At 44.4% G+C, this 19,592-nt stretch overlaps 1 protein-coding gene across 8 annotated transcripts in view; it reads left to right on the forward strand.

The window, feature by feature from the left end:
* Nucleotides 1–19,592, forward strand: part of EEF1D (eukaryotic translation elongation factor 1 delta) — a 31,317-nt gene that overhangs the window by 2,825 nt on the left and 8,900 nt on the right. For 3 of the 8 annotated variants that reach the window (XM_043971445.1, XM_043971451.1, XM_043971489.1), the window contains exons 2-6: nt 4,149–4,163; nt 9,510–10,747; nt 13,215–13,298; nt 14,398–14,518; nt 16,004–16,075. In XM_043971445.1, the coding sequence (XP_043827380.1) occupies nt 9,510–10,747; nt 13,215–13,298; nt 14,398–14,518; nt 16,004–16,075 (1,515 nt within the window). In that variant the 5' untranslated portion in view covers nt 4,149–4,163. The remainder of the gene's footprint in view (nt 1–4,148; nt 4,164–9,509; nt 10,748–13,214; nt 13,299–14,397; nt 14,519–16,003; nt 16,076–19,592) is intronic. The other 5 variants (XM_043971461.1, XM_043971480.1, XM_043971498.1 and 2 more) reach the window with 3 other exon arrangements.

Genomic DNA, 19,592 nt, shown 5'->3' on the forward strand with positions numbered 1-19,592 from the left:
TTAATCTCCTGAACTTTAGTTTCCTCATCTTTTAAAAAAAATATATAATAATATTACCCGTAAAATCTCAAGGTTGTTGAGACCCCCATATGAGACAATGTGCTTTGCAAACCTCAATGCTGTATTAGTGTCTGCTGTTGCTATTACAAGATCCTGAAAGCCAGGCAGAGGCAGTGTACCAGCAGTCCTGCTTTAGCATGATGCAGCAGTTTTCTTTCCCTTACTTCATGTTCTTCCTGCTGTCTGATCCTTTAGTAGTCATATCAAGATATGAACAAGACTCAGCTCAAATGCCACCTTCTACAGGAGACCTTTCCTAGTTTCCCCAGCTGTGATAGCTTTCCATCTAACTCAGTATGTATTTATACTTAGCATTTCTTCTAAGGCTAATTCCCCAACTCTTCCTGTCCCTGGCAGGCTGTACCAGCTGACTATTTTGAGGGTTCAGGTTTCTAGTTGTTTCTCTCATCTAGAATGCTCCCTGTTGATTATCAACTAGAGTTAATTAGCTTTTAGAAAGGATATTTACTAAGCAACTAGGTATAGTGGGTAGAGTGCTAGGCCCGGAGTCAGGAATATTACAGTTCAAATCCAGCCTCAGATACTTACTAACATTTGTCTGCCTCTGTTTCCTCAACTGTAAGATAGATAGATAATTGTACCTAATTCACTGGGTTGTTGTGAGGATCAAATGAGATAATATAAAGTACTTAGTACAGTGCCTGACACATGGTAGTTACTTAGTAAATGCTTGTTCCGGGCAGGTAGGTGTCTGTTGAAGTAGATAAAGCAACAGCCCTGGATTCCTGAGGGACCTGAGTTCAAATATGACCACAAACACTTGACACCTACTAGCTGTGTGACCCTGGGCAAATCACTTAAATCTCCATTGCCCCACCAAAAAAAAAAAAAAAAGGCATTTTGGGGACAACTAGGTGGCACAGTGGATAAAACACCGGCCCTGGATTCAGGAGGACCTGAGTTCAAATCTGGCCTCAAGATACTTGACACTAGCTGTGTGACCCTGGGAAAGTCACTTAACCCTCATTGCCCTGCCAAAAAAAAATTTTTTTTAAGTAAATGCTTGTTCCTATGCCCCTCTCCAAGCAGCTATACAAAAATAGCTAATTTCAGAAATTTCCCCCCAAAAAAACTAGCAGCACATTCTCCCCTTGCACAGACAAGGTGCTTAGGGAGAATGGGCTCAAACTTAAAGAAGACATGTAGCTAAAGGGTAAATTCAGCTCTTTTTCTCCTGGATTCCTCATGAAGTTCCCTTTAACACTGTAGCCCTGTAGTGGGTTTCCAGGCTTAGTACCCTCACAGAATCCTGACACTAACTTTCCTCTCTATATAGTTTGTCCTTGGTATATTTTTGTTTCTGACATGGCTATTATTTCTATGCTTCTGTCAGCCACTGATGTTCCAGGGATACTACTATTTCCTCCTGGTTATTGATGGTACCTCTGTTGGATCTCTCAAACTCAGAGAATTCTGTGGTGGGAGACAGAAGAGGGGAATAAATTTTCTCTCTTTCCTAAAGGGATTGGCTGGAGCTACTTAACCACTATACTGGCCTGCAGCTGGAATGTGGATTTCCAAACTGGCTTTCTGTGTTACACATAGGCCCAGAGGTGTGTTGTGCTTTCAGTCAATCATAAAATTTTACCCTGTGGCATCCTCTTTTTCCAATGATCCAGGCCCTTTACTCCTCCCAAAATCACTAAGGCCTTGTTCACACCTAGTTTTTATCTTTGATTGATTGAATCTATCTATCCCTCCAGGCCATAGGCTTCCGGTGTTACATACAGCCAGAGTTCTTGGCATTGTCAAATAGTGCAGTGTCAGAAACTGATAGGATTTTGTCTGTGAAAATATTAAAGATTATTTCTGTTTTACTGCTGTGCCCCGAGAACCATGGGACATCTCTATCTGACTTGGCAGTGGGTTGTACTGTCTCCTATTTGAATGTGAGCTTCTTGAGAGCAAGAGTACTTTGACTTTGCTCTTTGTATCCCAGGGTTTTACATGTAGTGAGCAGCTCAGTGGCATAGCACTGGGCCTGGGGTTCGGAAGACCTGAGTTCCAGTCTGGTTTCAGACACTTGCTAGCTGTGGGACTTGTTACTTTTGGGATCAGGATCAAATATAAACACCTCTGTAAAAGCTGTTCACAACCTGGTCTTTTCCTGTTTTTCTAATATTTTAAAACATTTTTCCTTTCCGAGCCATATGGGCCAGCCCTACTGGCCTACTTATGGTCTTCCCACAGGATGCTCCATCTCTCAAGCTTTGAATTCTCTCTGTTGAGACTTAACTCTTAAAATTTAGTTTCTGTAGTAGGTGCTCTATTCTGTATTTCTCTTGTGTGAATATAAATATGTTGTCTCTGCCACTAGAATGTAAGCTCTAAGACAGGGACCAGTGGGTTTTCCTTTTTTTGGGGGGGAGGCATAGGGCAATGAGGGTTAAGTGACTTGCTTAGGGTCAAACAGCTAGTAAGTGTCCTTTTTTTTTTTTTTATCCCTGGAATTTAGCAAAATTTCTGGCCATTAAAAAGGCCGCATAAATTCTTGTTACTTTTGATTCCCTTCCGAGTATTTTGTACTTTAGCCAAGTTGTCTCCTGTACATAGTATGAATGGGGTATGTTGGAAGGTCAAGTTGTAAAGGGCTAGGAGCAACATGGTTAGTTCCATGGTTTAGGAAATTCACTTTTCACTTATATGGAAGGTAAATTAGAGAGATGAGGAATTTAAGGCAGAGAGATTTAAGTGCTTTTTTGAAGCTTTATAAGGTAGTCTGGATTTCAGCTCAAGTTCTGACTCAAAATCCAGTGAGCTAGCTACTATACCACACTGCCTTGATATTTGGCAGTCTGGTGTCTTTCTTTGTTAAAACCAAACAGAACAAATCTGATCTCTCTGCCTTCCCCATGGCATTCCATCAGACATTTGAAGATAGCTTGTGTCATGTCAAAGCACTTTGAGCCTCAGTTTCCTTCTGGCAAACAATGATTAATCCCCCATCTGCTTTTTTTACTTGTAAACCTCAAATGGGAAAATATTTATAGAAGCTCTTTAAAAATAGTTAAGCACTATACAAATATAGGGTGTAATTATTAATAATCCATTATTTCCTCGAAAGAGTCTTTGGCTCCCTTTGGGAGCAGATGGTACTAGACTTGTTCCTGCTTCAGGAAAAGGTGGAGGCAGATTTGCAATTGACACTAACAGTTGCTCACTAAAATGACCATGTGGGCAGTTCCCAGGGTGTTTCCATAGTAAACATACTGCCAGAAGGGAAGTCTGAGGCCTGATGATGTCCTAGGATGCTCAGGGCAGCATTGCTGAACTCTATTGTGTGGAGAAGGCCTTCAGCATTGCTTGGGTTTTTTGAGAAACAGGTGGCATTGCACTGTAACATGAGACCATGTCAAGGTCAGTCTGCTTGGTACCCAGGCTCCCTATTAGGGCCTGATACTTACCTGCCAAGTGGCCTTAGGCAAGTTATTTGCCCCCTTTGGATAACACCTGCATTGTTTGCAAAATGGGAATCATAATCTCTGGCCTGATTTCCTCACCTAGTTGTCTAGAGTCTCAGACAAAATAAATGTAAAGCTTTCTGTGAGTTTTATGGTTTTTTTCTTGCTAAACTACACCCATTTTAGTTCTGATTAATTCTGGGAATAGGTGATGAGACTATGCCCTCAGCAGTCATGAAGTTTAATTTACACCTTGTGTCCTATGGCCAGGGCTGTCTGGTGGTGATGCCACTTTCCTTCTACAAGGAAGCATGCATATATATATATATATATAAATTTTTTTTTTTTTTGCGGGGCAGTGAGGATTAAGTGACTTGCCCATAGTCACACAGCTAATAAGTGTCAAGTGTCTAAGGTCACATTTGAACTCAGGTCCTCCTGAATATAGGGCTAGTGCTTTATCCACTACATCACCTAGCTGCCCCTATATAATTTCTTTTAAGACTTCTGAAAACATTTACTTCTCTATACTGAGAATGTGGGTCTTGTGGGTCATGGACAATTTGTGATTGTGCTGTGTGGAATGTCCTACCTCATGGCCAGTCTGGGGAATTTAACCTTTCTTACTGTATCTAATCTCACTGCTTTCTCTTCATGCTGCCCTAGGAGTATAACTTAAAAGTAAGTATTTGCCTTACCTGTTGTCTCCTAGATGTTGGCTCATGGTATCTATACTTGGTAGAATCCCTTTATAAACTTCTGCTTTTTGTGACATAGTAAACTTGGAAACGAGAGCAACCCCAACTCAGATTTCTTTAAATTTCCCTTCTCATCTCCAAATTAAGATTTAAAAAAAGGTAAAAGACTATTTACTAAGAGCTTACCATCATTTTAAACATCAAATGAAGCATCATTTGGATTGGACTTTGCCTGGATGTTTGGAAGGAGCATTTTCTAGAAGGTGGCACAGTTTAATGGGAAAGAGCCCTGGACTAGAGTCAGGAAACCTGGGTTCTTGTCCTTATTCTGCCACTAACTTGCTGTGGAACCTTGGACAAAGCACTTCCCTTCCCTGTGCATCTATTCCTTCCTGGAAGATGAGGGGGTTGAATCTCTCCCAGTTACAACATTCTATGATTCCTGGTGTTTCATAGTGGAAGCAGCCTAATTGGGAGAGCAGCAGTAAGGTCCCAATGGGTACCAAGTAGAAGTGGCATTAATCACAGTTCATTCAGTCTAACTTTTCGCTCTGTGTTTGTGTGTGGTTATCACCTCATTTCTAGTAGTCATTCTCCCAATAAAATAAGCTCCAGGAGGTGTATATCATGGATGACTACTATAGATGGAATGAAGACTAGATTTGGCTCATTAAAGTAACACTTTTTTGGACAGTAGAAGTTAACTTTGAACTTCTGTGTTCAAGCGGTTTCTGCTGAATCTGGCATAGAATGCTTATGCCCTAAAAAGGGGGGGTGGCACAGCAGCCTTGAATCTGGGCTGGCTATCCTAAGTTAGTTTTTCTCCACCTAAAAAAAAGTAAGACCACTGCTTAACAAGGAGGGACAACTTAAGCACAATATTCTGTTTGCTGGCAAGGAGAAAATTGAACAGTTGAATCGAAAAGTCTCTGGATGTAAAACTGCAAATAGCATTTTTAGTAGGCAGGGATGGAAAAAGAGCCATGCTGCTTTTATACTTCACCCCCTTATAATAAGAATTGTGTTCAGCTCTAAACACCCTTTACTTGCTGAATCTCTTCTCCCTCAACCCTTCCTTTCCTGTCTTTGAGGTTTGCTTCCTCTGGTCTAGTGTGAAACTGCCCGCCTTTTTTGTCTTGATCTGTGAGGGGGGTGGTAGGAGGGAAGGTTGAAAACAATCAAGAACCAAAAATTTACCTCTTTGACTGATCTACCTATACAATATAATACAACCCTTGAGCCACGTTATCTGGGCCTAACCCTCTATTTCCTTATCCTGTGGCTCTTACCAGACTAACTTGCTGTATGGTGCAGCCACACCAGTAGAGATGGGCACATGCTAGTCCTCAGCCAGAAATGCAATTAATTACCTCCCCCTCTTAGCATCATAAATCCTTTGTTCTCCTGGTGCATACCAGGTGAAAGGGGGTGGAGTACATCTTGATTGAAAACATGTTGTTACTATAATTAAAAAATAAGAATTCATGGGTATATAAAAGTACCAACATTTTCCTCTTGTGGTTTAACAAACCACCGGAAATCAAACAGCCCCTTTAGCATAGGTCAGGAAATCCCAACAGCACCTAAATAGGAAAAAAGAGTGACTGAAGAACTATTGAGCTATAGTTCAGGGATCTCATTGAACTTCCAGTTTCTGGTAGAATCTTAGTGCAATTTAAGTTAATTGGTTTTAATCAAATTATTCTAAAAGCAGAAGAAGGCACAGGTTTGGAATAGATTCTACCCAGCCCCAGGCCTTACCTGGCTTACAAACAGCTCTGTTCTCAAGCCTTTGGATTGGACTGTGGCTCTAGGCTTATAATGCCCTCTGATTCCCTGTGATGTTGACCTTGGGTTCTTTTTTTGTTGTTGTTTTTTTTTTTTTCCTTAGTGAGGCAATTGGGGTTAAGTGACTTGCCCAGGGTCACACAGCTAATAAGTGTTAAGTGTCTGAGGCCTGATTTGAACTCAGGTACTTCTGACTCCAGGGTCGGTGCTCTATCCACTGCGCCACCTAGCTGCCCCGACCTTGGGTTCTTAAAGGCTTTGCCATGAGAGAAAACAGTTTGGCTGGCCCTGTCAAGGTGAGTAGGTCTTCAGAATAAGGCTCCTTTTTCATGATGGTCATTGTTGTAATTATCACCAGTCTGGAGAGGCTTATCACCAGAAAGTTGGCCACTACTAACTAGTGTTGAATTTTTTAACCACTCTGATCTATGAAACTGTCTGCCAACAACCCAAAGAAGTTATGATTTGCATCATTGGTTTGAGGACACATACTGACAATCATAAATTCTTAAAATAATCTGTATGTGTGTGTGAATATATCATTTTATATTCCTTCATTGTAGTGGCTATTAGATTGCAGACCTATATCCTCCTCACATTGGTCGTTAAGATGCTCCATTGTTTTGCATTCTCTCCTGCATGCCTATGCCTTGCCCTGATCCCATAGAGCATCTAGGAACTTTTACCATCCTTATCCCCCAAATATTCCAGAGCCAGCAATGAAGCAGAGGTAGAAAAAGTGAAATGGAGAATACAAGCGCAGAGACCTTAGGATTTCTACGGATTTGGGGGCTCCTTAGAAAGGAGTACAAATGAACAGTGAAAAGTATTAGAGATCACGTTGCCATAAGGGCCCCAAATAGATAAATTTCCGGGAGTCTGCCTTGGCCAGCCACAGTGAGCTAGACTTTTGGCTTTATGACTGTGAGTGGATGATGTCACTGCCTTCTTGGGGTCACAATGCTCTAGGCTTGTTGTGGAGTAGGGAGCCTTCTAAGGTCAACATTCCCTCTGCCGCTTGCTGCTGCCTCCTCTGCCCTTGTCATCCTTACATTGGTGAGTGCCAGGATCTCCAGGGATCAGTGAGAGATGGGGGACTTTGAGCTTGATTAGAACCAATCATTCCTTTTGGGGGAATTTTTTGTTTTTTGAGTGGGCGTTTTTTGTTTTGTTTTTAGTTTTAGTTCTTGGTTGCCTTGAGTTCATCCTTGCTATTGTTAAGAAGCTATTCCTTCTCAGTGAGCATTTGTTACTTTCTTCTGTTCTCCTTCTGTCTGTGTTTTTCCCCCCATTTCTCCTCTCTCATTCTTTCATTCTCTCTTTGACTCATTTGCCCTTCATTTTTTCTTTTTCCCCCTGTTCCCTTCCTTGCACATATTCAGGAGCAAGTTTTGTTTTTTTTTTTAGTGAGGCAATTGGGGTTAAGTGACTTGCTCAGGGTCACACAGCTAGTAAGTGTTAAGTGTCTGAGGCCAGATTTGAACTCAGGTACTCCTGACTTCAGGGCCGGTGCTCTATCCACTGTACCACCTAGCTGCCCTGCAAGTTTTTTTTAAAACATAGGAATGGCCACCCTTCATAAAAATTGATCTGAAGTTTAGAGAAGCATTCTGGATTTGGACAAGAGTTCTTTCCAGAACTCAAAAAGTGCCCCTCCTTCCAAAGGAAATGGAGGCACTGATAACATTGCTCTTTATTGGGAACAAATGGGAAAAGGAAAAGATAGATACATTCTAAGTAGCAGTGGGCATTTAGGGTTAAATTTATACCAGCCTAGCAACTTGGATGGCTTTTTGGGAGCTATCTGTGTCTTCTCAATGCTGAATTCTTCATCTTTGATCAGTAGGACCCAGTTTAAAGTTTTAGGAAAATCTGTATATTACACCAGCTCTTCAGTGGAGCCCCAGAATGTCAACAGGCAATCACAACATCATGAGCCTTGTGTGAAACAAAAGCCTTTAACAAGAGATCTCATATGCCAGGCATTTCTTCCAAAAAGAAGGCCCAGGAAAGATTGTGCAGATGGGCACACAGTTGGCAGGTGATGGCTAAATTCAGGAATGGCTTCTGTCTGCTTTGTGAAGTTACCCCAAGCATAAGTTATTTTTAAACTAACCTTAAGCCTCTTGGCATTAAAAAGCAGTCCCTAGCAAAGAAAGATAGCTCAAAAATAAACTCCAGGAGTCAATTCAAATTGGTTTCCCAAAGCATTTTACTGCTACATTCTCTCAAAGCAGACCAGCTGCTTCTTTGAAGGCACATGCTACTTAAAAATTTTAGTCAGTTATTTACTCCAGCTTTGCCCCTTACAGTTGCAGAAACTTGGTCATTTAATATATATTAATATTAATATATTAATAATATTAATATATTTCAATCTAACCTTTTACCAAAGTGCCTCTCTTTCCCCTCATAACATCTCTGAGGGCCTGATAATTGGGTAAAACCCACGACCTGGATTCAGCCACAGCTATAGAGATTTCAGCAACTTGTAAGGTCAGCATTCTGGGAAAAAGTGTATTTATGTGAGTAATTGCCTGTCCCAGCAGCATCTTTTGTTGTAGAGGCTTATTGAAGTAGAACTATCCAATGTCAGAGCCAAAAGCGAATGACCTCAAAAAGAATCTAGTCCAGAATGCTTGTTTGTTAAAGAACCTGAGGCCCAGAGAGGGAAACTGACTTCAAGTTGTTAAGGGAGACAGTGGTTAAAAGTCAGGACTGTGACCTGGGGCCCACAAAATCCATCTTGACACTCATTCTGCACCAACTGTGTGGGCCCTTGATTATTGTTATTACTCTTTATTTAGAACACAGTCTGACCATACAGAAAGCAGCTAATCCAATCCCGACTGGCTCAACAGTAGAGAGAGCTTCCTTTAATCAAATTATTAAGCTCCCTTTGCTTATATTGCAGTTACAAAGCCTCATGCTTGGAAAGATGTGTCCCTTAAGGTAGTGCTAATTCTCAAGCAGATCTTTGAGCCTGTACCTAAAGGTCAGCCTCTCTGTGCATGTATATACATACACATCTATATGCAGAAACCCAGCTAGACAGTGTTGAATTTGGTGCCTACCTTCACCACTCTGGGCTTCCCTCCTGTTGTTAGTGTAATAAGGGTCATCCTTTCCTATTTGTGTGTTGTTTGCAAAGCCCCTGGGCTTCATTTCTTAAGGCAAGAACTGCATTTCTGTTTCTCAAGGGGTTTACTAATTCAGACCTCTCTTCTCCCCCCCCTTGTCACTCTGAATTAGTTAGGTCTCAATGTACTGGGTAATCAATGTGTGTGAGATCTGTAAGCATGCTACCAGCTGCCCACTCAGGATCCTTTAGAAAGCTGACCCCTTGACAGGAATGCCTTGCCCATTAAGCAAGGACTTCTTTTTTGTGTTTTGCTTGTTTTTTAATCTACTCTTACCAGAACCTTGTAACAGGGTCGTAATAACTTGTCAAAAGAAACGTCTTAACGTGTATCCTTGGTTTGTTCAGCTATGTTGCAACTACCTTCTTGTGCTTACCTTTTAATGCTGCCTCCTTGGGAAGATGAGGACAAGGAAGCCCTCCTGCCCGCTGGAGACGGTCTGGGAGGATAAGCATAAATACGATGAAGCAGAGCGGCTATTCTACGAACGGGAAGCCACACAGGCCGCCGCAGCCCAGGCCCAGCAGCAACCAGAGGAGGTGGTAAACGGCCTCAGCCAGGATGATTCAGGGGACAGCAGCGGGCGGGACACCAAGAAAGCCAACAACGGGAAGAAGCAGAAGAAGAGGAAACGTTCACCCAAGAACCACCCATGTCAGACCAACCTAGCCCTAGTGGGCCTATCAGCTGACCCAATTTGGTTTGAAAAACCACTTTTTGACCAGGCAGAGACATCCTACCGCAAGAAGCTTGCAGATGCAGTAGTAGTTCCACGTGGCATGGTCCCCATAGAGGCAGCCCCAGCCACCCAGTTGTACTCAACACTCTGGCCAGAGAAGGCAAGTCCTCGGGCAGTGGTACCCAAGCCAGGGAAGGCCCTGACGGCCCCCTGCACCCATGGGAGCCGTGTGGCCTGCCATCATATGGCTTGTGGCATCTGGGTTAATAAGTTCTACTTTGACCGAGCTGAGATGGCATTTGTGGAGTGGACGCAGGCGTCCACCCCACCGCACTCCCTGGATATCTCATCCCCACAGCTGCCACAGGACACAAGTGTGGCAAGTGGGAGGGGCACCCCAGATGAAGGGTATATGACAGCTGTAACTACTCCTGCCACCCCAGGGCCACCCATTAGAGGCTCATCCTTCACTGCCTGCTGGCCCAGCCCACCAGCCAATGGTAAACCCCAGCTTTTTAGTCTTCAGGCAATGATGCAGGAGGTGTGGTTGGAGAAACCCCAGTATGATGATGCTGAGAGATGTTTCTATGAGGCCATGTTTGATGGCCATCCCCCAGGAAAGGTGAGGCTGCAGGAACGGGGTGGACCATCTGATGTAGCACGGCGGGGAAGAAAAGATAGACGAAACAGAAATAACATAAGCAAACGTATTGGTCCAAAGCGGACAGACCCTGTACCCTCCAAAGAAGTGGACCCTGCCTTGCCCTACTGGTATTTCTTGCACAAGGATGGTGAACCCCCATGGCTCAGCAAATCAATTTATGACAGTGCCGAATCCCGCCACCATGCTACTGAAGCCCTCCGAATGTCATGGCGAGCAGAAGCACCTCCAGTCTCGCCAGTCCCTGCCCATCGGCCTGCTTCTCGTGCTGTCCCCTCAGCAACTACACCAAGACCAAAGTAGGAAAAGCTTACTGTATGGTAACCATTTCTCCCCTTCCTCTCTTATGTGTCCCTAGGTCCCACTTGTATTGAATGAAATTTAGTCACAGAATAAGGGGTAGGGAATAGTTAACAGCTCCTGGTTTTCTTTCCTCATCCTTCTCTCAAGGAACCTTATTTCTAAGGAACTTTAACCCAAGTTGGTTTGAAAGAGGGAGAGGAGTAGAGGGGAGAATGAGGAATTACTAAGATATATGGGACCTGTGTCTCTGTAGTTTGTTTCAGAGTTTTGGGTTTCCCCCCAAAAAAGTTGCTTTGGTTTAAATGCCTCACAATATATTAGCAAAAGAAATAAACAAAAACAAACACCAAAACAAAGTGGGGTGTCCTGGGAGATTGGAAGTCCTTTCCCTTAGTAGTACTTTCTTAGTAGACACTGTTGGCGAAGCTCAGGACTACGTGGTCCTTGTCCTATGCCAACTTAAATCCCAGCTGGCCCAGAAGGGCTCTGGTAGGGCCAGCAATCCCAGGTAAGTTAAGTAGGTGCATGCCCCGGATGCAGACTACTGTGGGGATGCCAGACCTCATCCGGAGGAGAAAGTGAAGACCAACCATGCCTACTGCCTCTTAAGGTCCTGTTGGGGGAAAACCTAGAACTTCCTGATGTTCAGTGGAGAAGCTCTGAGATCCCTTTTCCCTAGTCAGACACTTGTAATCCTTTTGTTTTCTTTACCCACAGAGATAGTAACGTTTTCTATGTGCCTGTGCCTTCTCAGCTGAGCAACTTCATGAATTTCCTCTCTGTTCTTTTGAGTGTTGGTGACATTTGTTGAGCTGTCTTTTCCAGCCCAAATTTTACTGCAAACTAGTAAAACAGCCACATTCTATACTATTGGGTGGCAGCTCTCTAACCTCAGGGATAGGGGAGTAAAAATACCAGAGGAAAGGGGCAGCTAGAGAGTGGATTATATATAGGAAGAAGGAAGAATCTGTTTTGTTTTTAATACAACACTGGGGGATCAGTAACAATGTGCCAAGGCCTGGAGCTGCCCACCGTCACCCAATGCAGACTGCTTCCCTTAAGTTCACAAAAAAGGGGTGGAGAAAGGCTGGCTAAGATTTCTCACTGCTTTGAATAACAAGAATCTAAAATTTTCATTATCCAGGGTGAGACTGGTTATGCGCTGGGAAGGGGTGGGGCATCAGTCATCTGGATTTCCTAAGAGACTTCTGTATTCTTAATCCCATTTACATAGGTGTGGTCTTAAGAGAAGTCCTCCCCTTGGGGAACTCTTGAGTCTACTCTGAGGAAGTAATCATTAAAAATTGTTTGTCTTAAATTGTGCTTGTAGGTATTGAGCATGAACAGTAATGAAGGTTGAAGTAGTCAGTCAAGTGGCCCAGCTGTTCTGTTTTGAAGTAGTTGAGTTGGGCTTTGCAGTTGTAAATGGATTGGGAATGAATCTAAGAGAGGGGTAGCTACATAGAAAGTGGGAGGGGGATAGTAGGACTGTCTAGTGCTAGCGTGGTGAACCAATTTTCTGGAGCCTGGCAGGTACTTAAAATAAAGTTCAGGAAGTGTGTGGGAAACTTAGAAAACCAGGTAGAAGCACTTAAACTATATGTGGAAGAAAATAGGGAGACACTGAGGGGTTTTGAGCCAGGAGTATGACATGAGTTTTCTGCCTGGGGAGGGGCGGGGCGGGGCGGGGAGAGGAGAGGGCTAAAGGTATAGTGTAATAAATATCCTGTGTTACAGATAGCATTTTTGTTTTGAGCAGGGTTTGGAGCTGATGACCTGTGTGTGGACCCTTCCAAACTCTGATTTTTTGATTCTGTGATGAGAGCAATGGTAAACTTAGTACTGATGGAGGAATCAGGGACGTAGTTGAGAGTTATACTAATTAAGGCCTAGGGTCAAGAGGGCCTAGGTTAGGGAGCTGGTTGTAAGTATGGTACAGTGAAAAGAAAATTCATAGGATTTGGTGATAGCATATTGGAGAAGAAGAATCAAAGATAATACTGTGATATTGTTTTCTTTGTAAACTTAATAGAGTACTTGGGGAAGGGTGTGTGTGTGTATAGGTAAGTAGAGATGGGGCAAATCAATAGCAGTGATATAGCAAGAGGAAGAGGGGTCAGTATGACTGGGCACTGAGAAGGGAATGGCAGATGTCACTGGGGCCATTCCATCCACCTCAGGGCATTCCAATTGTGGTTGCTTGTAGTTTTTCTTCTAGATTTAGTAGGCCTGGCTGACAAGAATAAATCTCTCTAAAGATTAGATATATTCGGGTGGGAAGGGGTTCTGGTATCTTCTCTCCTCACCCATATTGAGGGTGAAACTAACTGAAGCCCAGAGAAGGAAAGAAATCTGCTCACATTTTAGCATCTGGTTAGTGGCAGGATTGGGACATTATATCTGCTTGGCAGGTAAGCAGAAAGGGTATGACAGTATTAGAAGAAAAGGTTCCTTCTCTTCTAGGGCTCCTGTTTGTCTTCCCCACTCCCTACCAGAGCAACAAGTGGCATCCACCAGTGGGAAGGGAAGGAAAACACCTCTCAGCAGGCAAGTTGGCTTGTGGGGAGCACATTTGACTCTACTTACCCCGGGATAGGGAATTTAGGGAAGGGGTTTAAAGAATGAGCACAGCCTGACTAGACTGTCCTCGCCACAGGAAGAGAATCTTAAATACCACTGAGGGCTTTCTGATGCAGTTAGTTAGGCATGACTTTCCTTCCCAGAGATGGTTGGGTTAAGGGGAGACTTGGAAGATGAAAGAATGAGAGAAAATGTGTCTATTAAGAGCAGGGTTCTTCTTTCCCTTCACAAATCTAACCCCATACCAACACATCTTCTGGCAGCCCTGAGGCTGAGGAAGAAGGAGCCTTGGGAGGTTTGGTGGACTCTGTGAGCCCTGACACATAATAGCATGTACTTAAAGCACAGCATCCAGGAGGAGGGTGGTGGTAGTCTGCTGGCTTTCACCCCAGTCAGATCTAGAGCGTTGGGTTCAGTTAAGAGGGACACTTTTTAAGAAGGATGTTGACAGGCTGGAGTTCATCTAGGAAAGGGCAACCAGAGAAGGGGGAGAGGGGACTAGACCCCAAGCCAAATGATGTGGGGCCATTGACACACGGGAATGTTTACCTTGGAAAAGAGAAGGCTGTCACATTGCAGCTTCTGGAGGAGCATGAGATGAGAGCAGTGGGGTGGAAGTTGGGGAGAGAAAGACTTGGTTGTCCTGCCGTAGCCTTCTGAAGACAGGATGGGCTCCCAGAGAGGGTGGATTTCCAAATCATTGGAGGTATTCAGGCCAAGACTGAGTGGCTTCTTGTCAGAGATCTTGTAGAGGGGTCCTGTTCCAGTGTGGATTGGCCTAGATAATCTCTGAGAGCCTCTCCAGCTCCAAGAGTCTGTGAGAAAAGAGACCCTGCTTTGAGAAGCCTTACCTTCCAAATAACCTGTGACAGCACTTTCTTGGCACTTTTTCTTGGCAGGGGCCATAATACCAGCAGAAGTGGAGTAGAATGGAGAGGGGGTACAGTTTGATAGGTCCAGTTTGGCTAGAAATGGAGGAGCTTGTTCTGATCTGAGCAGCAGGTGGTTCGTATCAGAAGATTTGTGTTAATCAGTGTGACATTCTTCCCATTGTTTTCCTCTGCAGGAAGATGGCAACCAGCTTCCTGGTGCATGAGAAGATCTGGTTCGACAAATTCAAGTATGATGATGCAGAGAGAAAGTTCTATGAGCAGATGAATGGTCCTGTGCCAGTCTCTTCCAGACAGGTAATAATAGCTAAGGGCCAGAAGTTTGCGGGGGGGGGGGGGGTGTAGGTAGATATAAAAAGGAGAGAGGAGGCTTAGCATTGGGAGCCTCCAGTGCCCTTTGGTACTATTAACCAATCTCCCATCTGATTTATGGGAGGAGAGGGCAGGAAGCCCTTGGAGTGCTCCTTGATCCTCATCCTACCAGATGATTTTGGCACTATTGGACTGGGAGGTTTGTAATGGGAAGACTTTAGATGCGGTCCCTGCCACTTAATGCTCCTGTGACTTTGGGTAAGTTGCTTTCCCTCTCAAGCCTAGTTTTATCATCCGTGAAATGATTTGGGCTAGGTGATCTTATGGCTGTAAATCAGATTTCTGAGGCAGCAATGGATTGGGTAAGCAGGCTTGAACGTTGGGGGTGGGGGGTGAGTTATCCATGGGCCAGCTGGAAAAAAGTGTTGATGCCAGATGCAGGAAGCATCAGGTTGGCCCAGGAGTTTGTATAATCTAGCAGTGCTTCTCAGATCCAGCACTTAACAGATACGCAGTAGGAGTTTAATGAATGCATTCTGTTCTTACCCAAAGCAAATCTCACTTGTGAATGTGGGACCCTGGGGAGCAGCAGTAGACAAGGATCTAACTAACTGCAGCCACATCCCAAATGTATTGGAGTCTTCTCTAGCCCTTTAGACAAGTCTACTGCATAAATGACTCCTGAACAGGAGGGTCCCTGTCCCTTGCTTTGCTTCAGCATACTATTGCATTTCTACCATCTCCCTGGCCCTCTTAGGTGGTCCTGGACTATTGTGAACTTTACCTGGCCTGGGAGTTATTTGTGCAGGTCCCCAGACTTCACAAGGTGTTGGGCCTCAAGCCTAAATCTCATAAGTCAAGCCTGGATGCTTGTTCTTCCTTACTGCTTTGGTAAGAGAATGAGGTGTAGGCTGGTGCTGGCTGGGTTAAATGGGACCCATGGCTGGTTGGCACTTGCAGAAGGGGCTTTGGAAGTGGGTGAGTAAATGCAGGCCCTTGGCCCATAGCCCAGCCATTGAATAGACCCCTCTAGTGTAAGGAGCTGAGTTGTGGCCTCAAGCCACATGAGCCAGAGACACCTTGCTTGACTTCTACCTGCTGTACTGGGTTGTTTTATTAATGTTGGGGAAATCACTCAGCCTCCCCACCACCACTACTTTGGGAATTTCTATCTCTGTGGTGTTCAAGAGTGGGAAGAATGTGGCAATAAGGGACCAGGAAGAACAGGATGAAAAACCACCGTCCAGCAATTGCTGTCACCCTTTCCTCCAGACATCAGGGCCAGTGTGTGGTCTAGCATTGAATGCTTGCAAAGGGCCTTGAAACTAACCAGAAAAAGAGAACTCATCTGGCTCCTGCTTCTCCCCACCAATCAATTTCTATCTATAACACTTCTTGTGCCCTGTCTTAGATCTATAATTTTTCCCCCCAAATAAAAACACCTGTTGGTTCTTTCTGCACTGTTTGCAGGAGAACGGCGCCAGCGTGATCCTCCGTGACATTGCCAGAGCCAGGGAGAATATCCAGAAATCACTGGCCGGAGTGAGTACCCTATGCTCGCACCAGCTGGCTGCCTGTGGCGTCCTCTTGTGCGCCTGTTGCCCACCTGGATGGCCTCTGCCACCATCTGTTAGATCTCGATTTCAAACATTTTTATCATTATTCCTTTTTTTTTTTAAGTAAAGGGAAGGACATGGTGCAATATTAATCTATTTTCTTTTTAGAGAGGAGGCTTATTTATAAGACTAGGAGAGGCTCCTCCCCCCCAGGCAGCAAACTGGATTTGAAACACTGAATTTTCACATGCACACACAGATCCCCCTGTGTGTGCCCTGCCCCACCCCACCCCCTGAATCTTTTAAATATTTTTCTCCTCAAATTCTGAGTCTTCTCTCCAGGCCATCCTTTGTTTCCCTAATGACCTTAGGCCTTAGGCTGAGTGTGCTGGGGCTCTTTCTGCTGCTTCCCTGTGCAAGGCTGGGCTTCCCTTCTCTACCCTTCCCCAAGGGCACTACAGAACACTGCTATACCTTTTCTCTCCTGCCTCCTCCCTGCATAGGAAGGATGTATACAAAAAAGACAAAAAGATGGCATCTTTTCTTGGCTGATAATTGCTGCTTGCCTTTCTATGGTTTTCTCTTCTACCTTCAGAAAGAGGAAGAAATTGGATTTCTTGAGTTGGTCATGGGATCAAGCTGGTTAAAGACTGGCCAACTGGTGATCACTGGTTCTGTTTTTAATTTGAGGCCTAGAAAAGGAGCCTTGTCCTCCTTTCTTTCCTCTCCTGATGTGTGGCTCATTGGCTGATGTGCTGCTTTCCTGATATCCCTTGGCTGTTGTCATTTATTGCTTCAATGAGTCTTTGTGGTTATGGTTGGGGCGGAAAGGCATAAAGTTTCAAGGAAGAGCTGGTACAGGTACACAGGGTGCCTCAGCCTGTCTCCTGTTGTTCAGGATGAGCAGAGGACTAAATGTGAGAGAAGGAGTTGCATGTAGGTCTGTCTTCCATGTACTGCATACAGTTCCTCAGTTATACTGCTCCCTGAATACGTAGAAGAAACCCTCACTGGCCGACCGTTAGTATCCTCTGCTTTCTTCATCTGACAGAGGCATCTTCCCCAACTTGAATAATGTCTCCCTGATGTTAATTAGTTGTTGTAAAAGTCATGCCTGTGCTCAGGTTTGATTGAAACAATGATTACTTGAGTTTGAGAAGAGCTGAGCTTGAAGCACCAGCAGGATATCCTGGTAGAGATGTCCAGCAGAGAAAACCACTAAACGGTCTTTCATTGGGGAGACTTAGCAGCGAGAAATTGGAAATTCTCTCCTTTCTCATGCGGTTGCCTCTGGAGTAGTTCTGGAGGCCTGAGAGCACTCTCTGCCTCACCCAGAGCTACAGGCTCCTCTGACCATCTGAAGTGAATCATTAGATATTTCTCCTCACTATCTTCTCCCAACCAACAGGAGTGGGCCAAGAGAAAGAGCACTGAATTTGGGAGGACCTGGGTTCAAATCCCAGCTCTAGTTATTATTTCCAAAGTGGTATACTTTGGGCAGCTGATTTTGTTCCCTCATCTGTAATCTGTGGGGTTGGGGTGGCACAGATGATCACTCTCCCCAAGGCCTGCCCCAGCTCAATCTTGTGGTCCTTAAATGTTAGAAGACAGGTTTTCTGAGTCAAGCCCTGAAAAATGCAGAGTAGTTGGATAAAGTGGGAATGCTGTAGGTGCTGGGAACTGGTCAAGAAACAATCCTATTGGGATAGAGGATGGATAATTTAACAATGGTGATAAGGAGCCCCCTTGTGGTGGTGCAAGGCTCTGTCCTTTCAAATCTTTGCCCTCCCTTTTCTCCCTTCTTAGTGCCCAGCAGTGATAGATGTCTAAGTCTGATTGTCCAGAGGTTTCAGAAGGTCCTTACCAATGTCCTGGATCTTCTCTATCCTTATTTTAATTAATTCTTCATTCTCTGCTGTTCAATTTCTTTGAAGGAGACCTAAATATAGCCGTCCTGGGGCATGGTGGAGGGGGCTGTCCTTTCTTCAGATACCTGAATGTGTCTTGTGTTTTGTTTTTTAAGTGGGGAGTAGAGAGTTCAAATGTAGCCTCTTATACAGATCCAGAAAGGACCCTTGGTGGTCATCTAGTCTACCAGTGTCAAACTCAAATAGAAAGGATCCCTGCAGGCTATGTACTGATTTTAAAACCCCACAAATTAACATCTGTGTTGTATTTTTATTCCTTTTGTTAAACATATCCCAATTACATTGTAATCTAGTTCTGACTGTACTTGGGAGTTTGACCCCTCTGAACTAGACCACCACCACCCACCTCATTTTTTTGTTTGTTTGGTTTTTGCGGGACAACGAGGGTTAAGTGACTTGCCCAGGGTCACAGAGCTAATAAGTGTCAAGTGTCTGAGGCTGGATTTGAACTCAGGTCCTCCTGAATCCAAGGCCAGTGCATTATCCACTGCTCCACCTAGCTGCCCCTACCCACCTCATTTTACAGATGGTGAAACAAGTTCTCTGGGTCAAGTCATCCCTCATTCCACTATCCCTCAGAAATGTGCAGTTTTTAATGAGGTCTCTTTCTAGTCAAACATGAACTGTGTTGGGAGCAAAAGCAAAAGACCTTTGCTACTTCTGCCAAGAAAGTGTCCCATTGGAATCTTGGGTTTTCCTCTCCCTCCGCCCCCATTTTATCTTGGTGTTGCTCCCAATCTTTACCCTTAGCCTGGTAGAGCCTGATGGGGTCTGCCCAGGGAGGGAGCTAGCTCACTTCTGATACCCTTTCAGGGCATAATCTCTGATTCTGTGATACCCTGGCACTAGAGATAGAAAGATAGATCAAACATTTCCTGCCCAAAAGAAGTTACAAAATATATACAAAGGGCTTTGCCAGGGGCTCTCACAGGTATTGGAAATTAAAGTAGGCTTCCTGTAGGAGGCAGAATTTGAGCTGAGCTTTGAAGGAAGCTCTTTGAGAGAGAAGTCAGGTATCCCATGCAAAGGGGATGCCTGGGCAAGGCACAGAAATGAGATGTCATGGACGGGGAGCAGCACAGGTAGCCCAGATTGGCTGGAAAGTAGAATGTGTGAAAGAGAGTAATGTGTAACAAGCCTAGAAAAAGATAATAGGATTGAGTGAAGGTTATTGAAGCTTGGGGGAGATCTGGGAATTTGTAAGCAGAAAGGAAGGAGCCTTAGATAGGAAGGGGGGATGAAAATTAGGGAGAGAGAGGAAACGATCAAAGGTGAAGACAGTAGGGGATGGGATTAGACTACAAGTAGATGTTTGTCATTGGCAGGAGCAAATGGGAGAGAAGTGGGGGATGGTGAGGAGATTATTTGTATTCTAGAATTGAGGAGGAGAGATTTCACCAGGGCTGAGAGGGCAGAGAATAGTGTAGGTAGCCTGAGAAGAGGCTGTGGGCAGTGAGAGAGAGAGAGAGAGAGAGAGTAAATCAGGGAAGAGTTAAAGGGTTGGTTTGCAGTAGTGAGAGACCATGGAGATTTGTAGCCTCATTTTGTAGTGAACCAGGTCAGAACAGCTGTGTT

Source organism: Dromiciops gliroides, chromosome 1, assembly GCF_019393635.1.
Source record: "Dromiciops gliroides isolate mDroGli1 chromosome 1, mDroGli1.pri, whole genome shotgun sequence".
NCBI classification, from domain to species: Eukaryota; Metazoa; Chordata; class Mammalia; order Microbiotheria; family Microbiotheriidae; genus Dromiciops; species Dromiciops gliroides.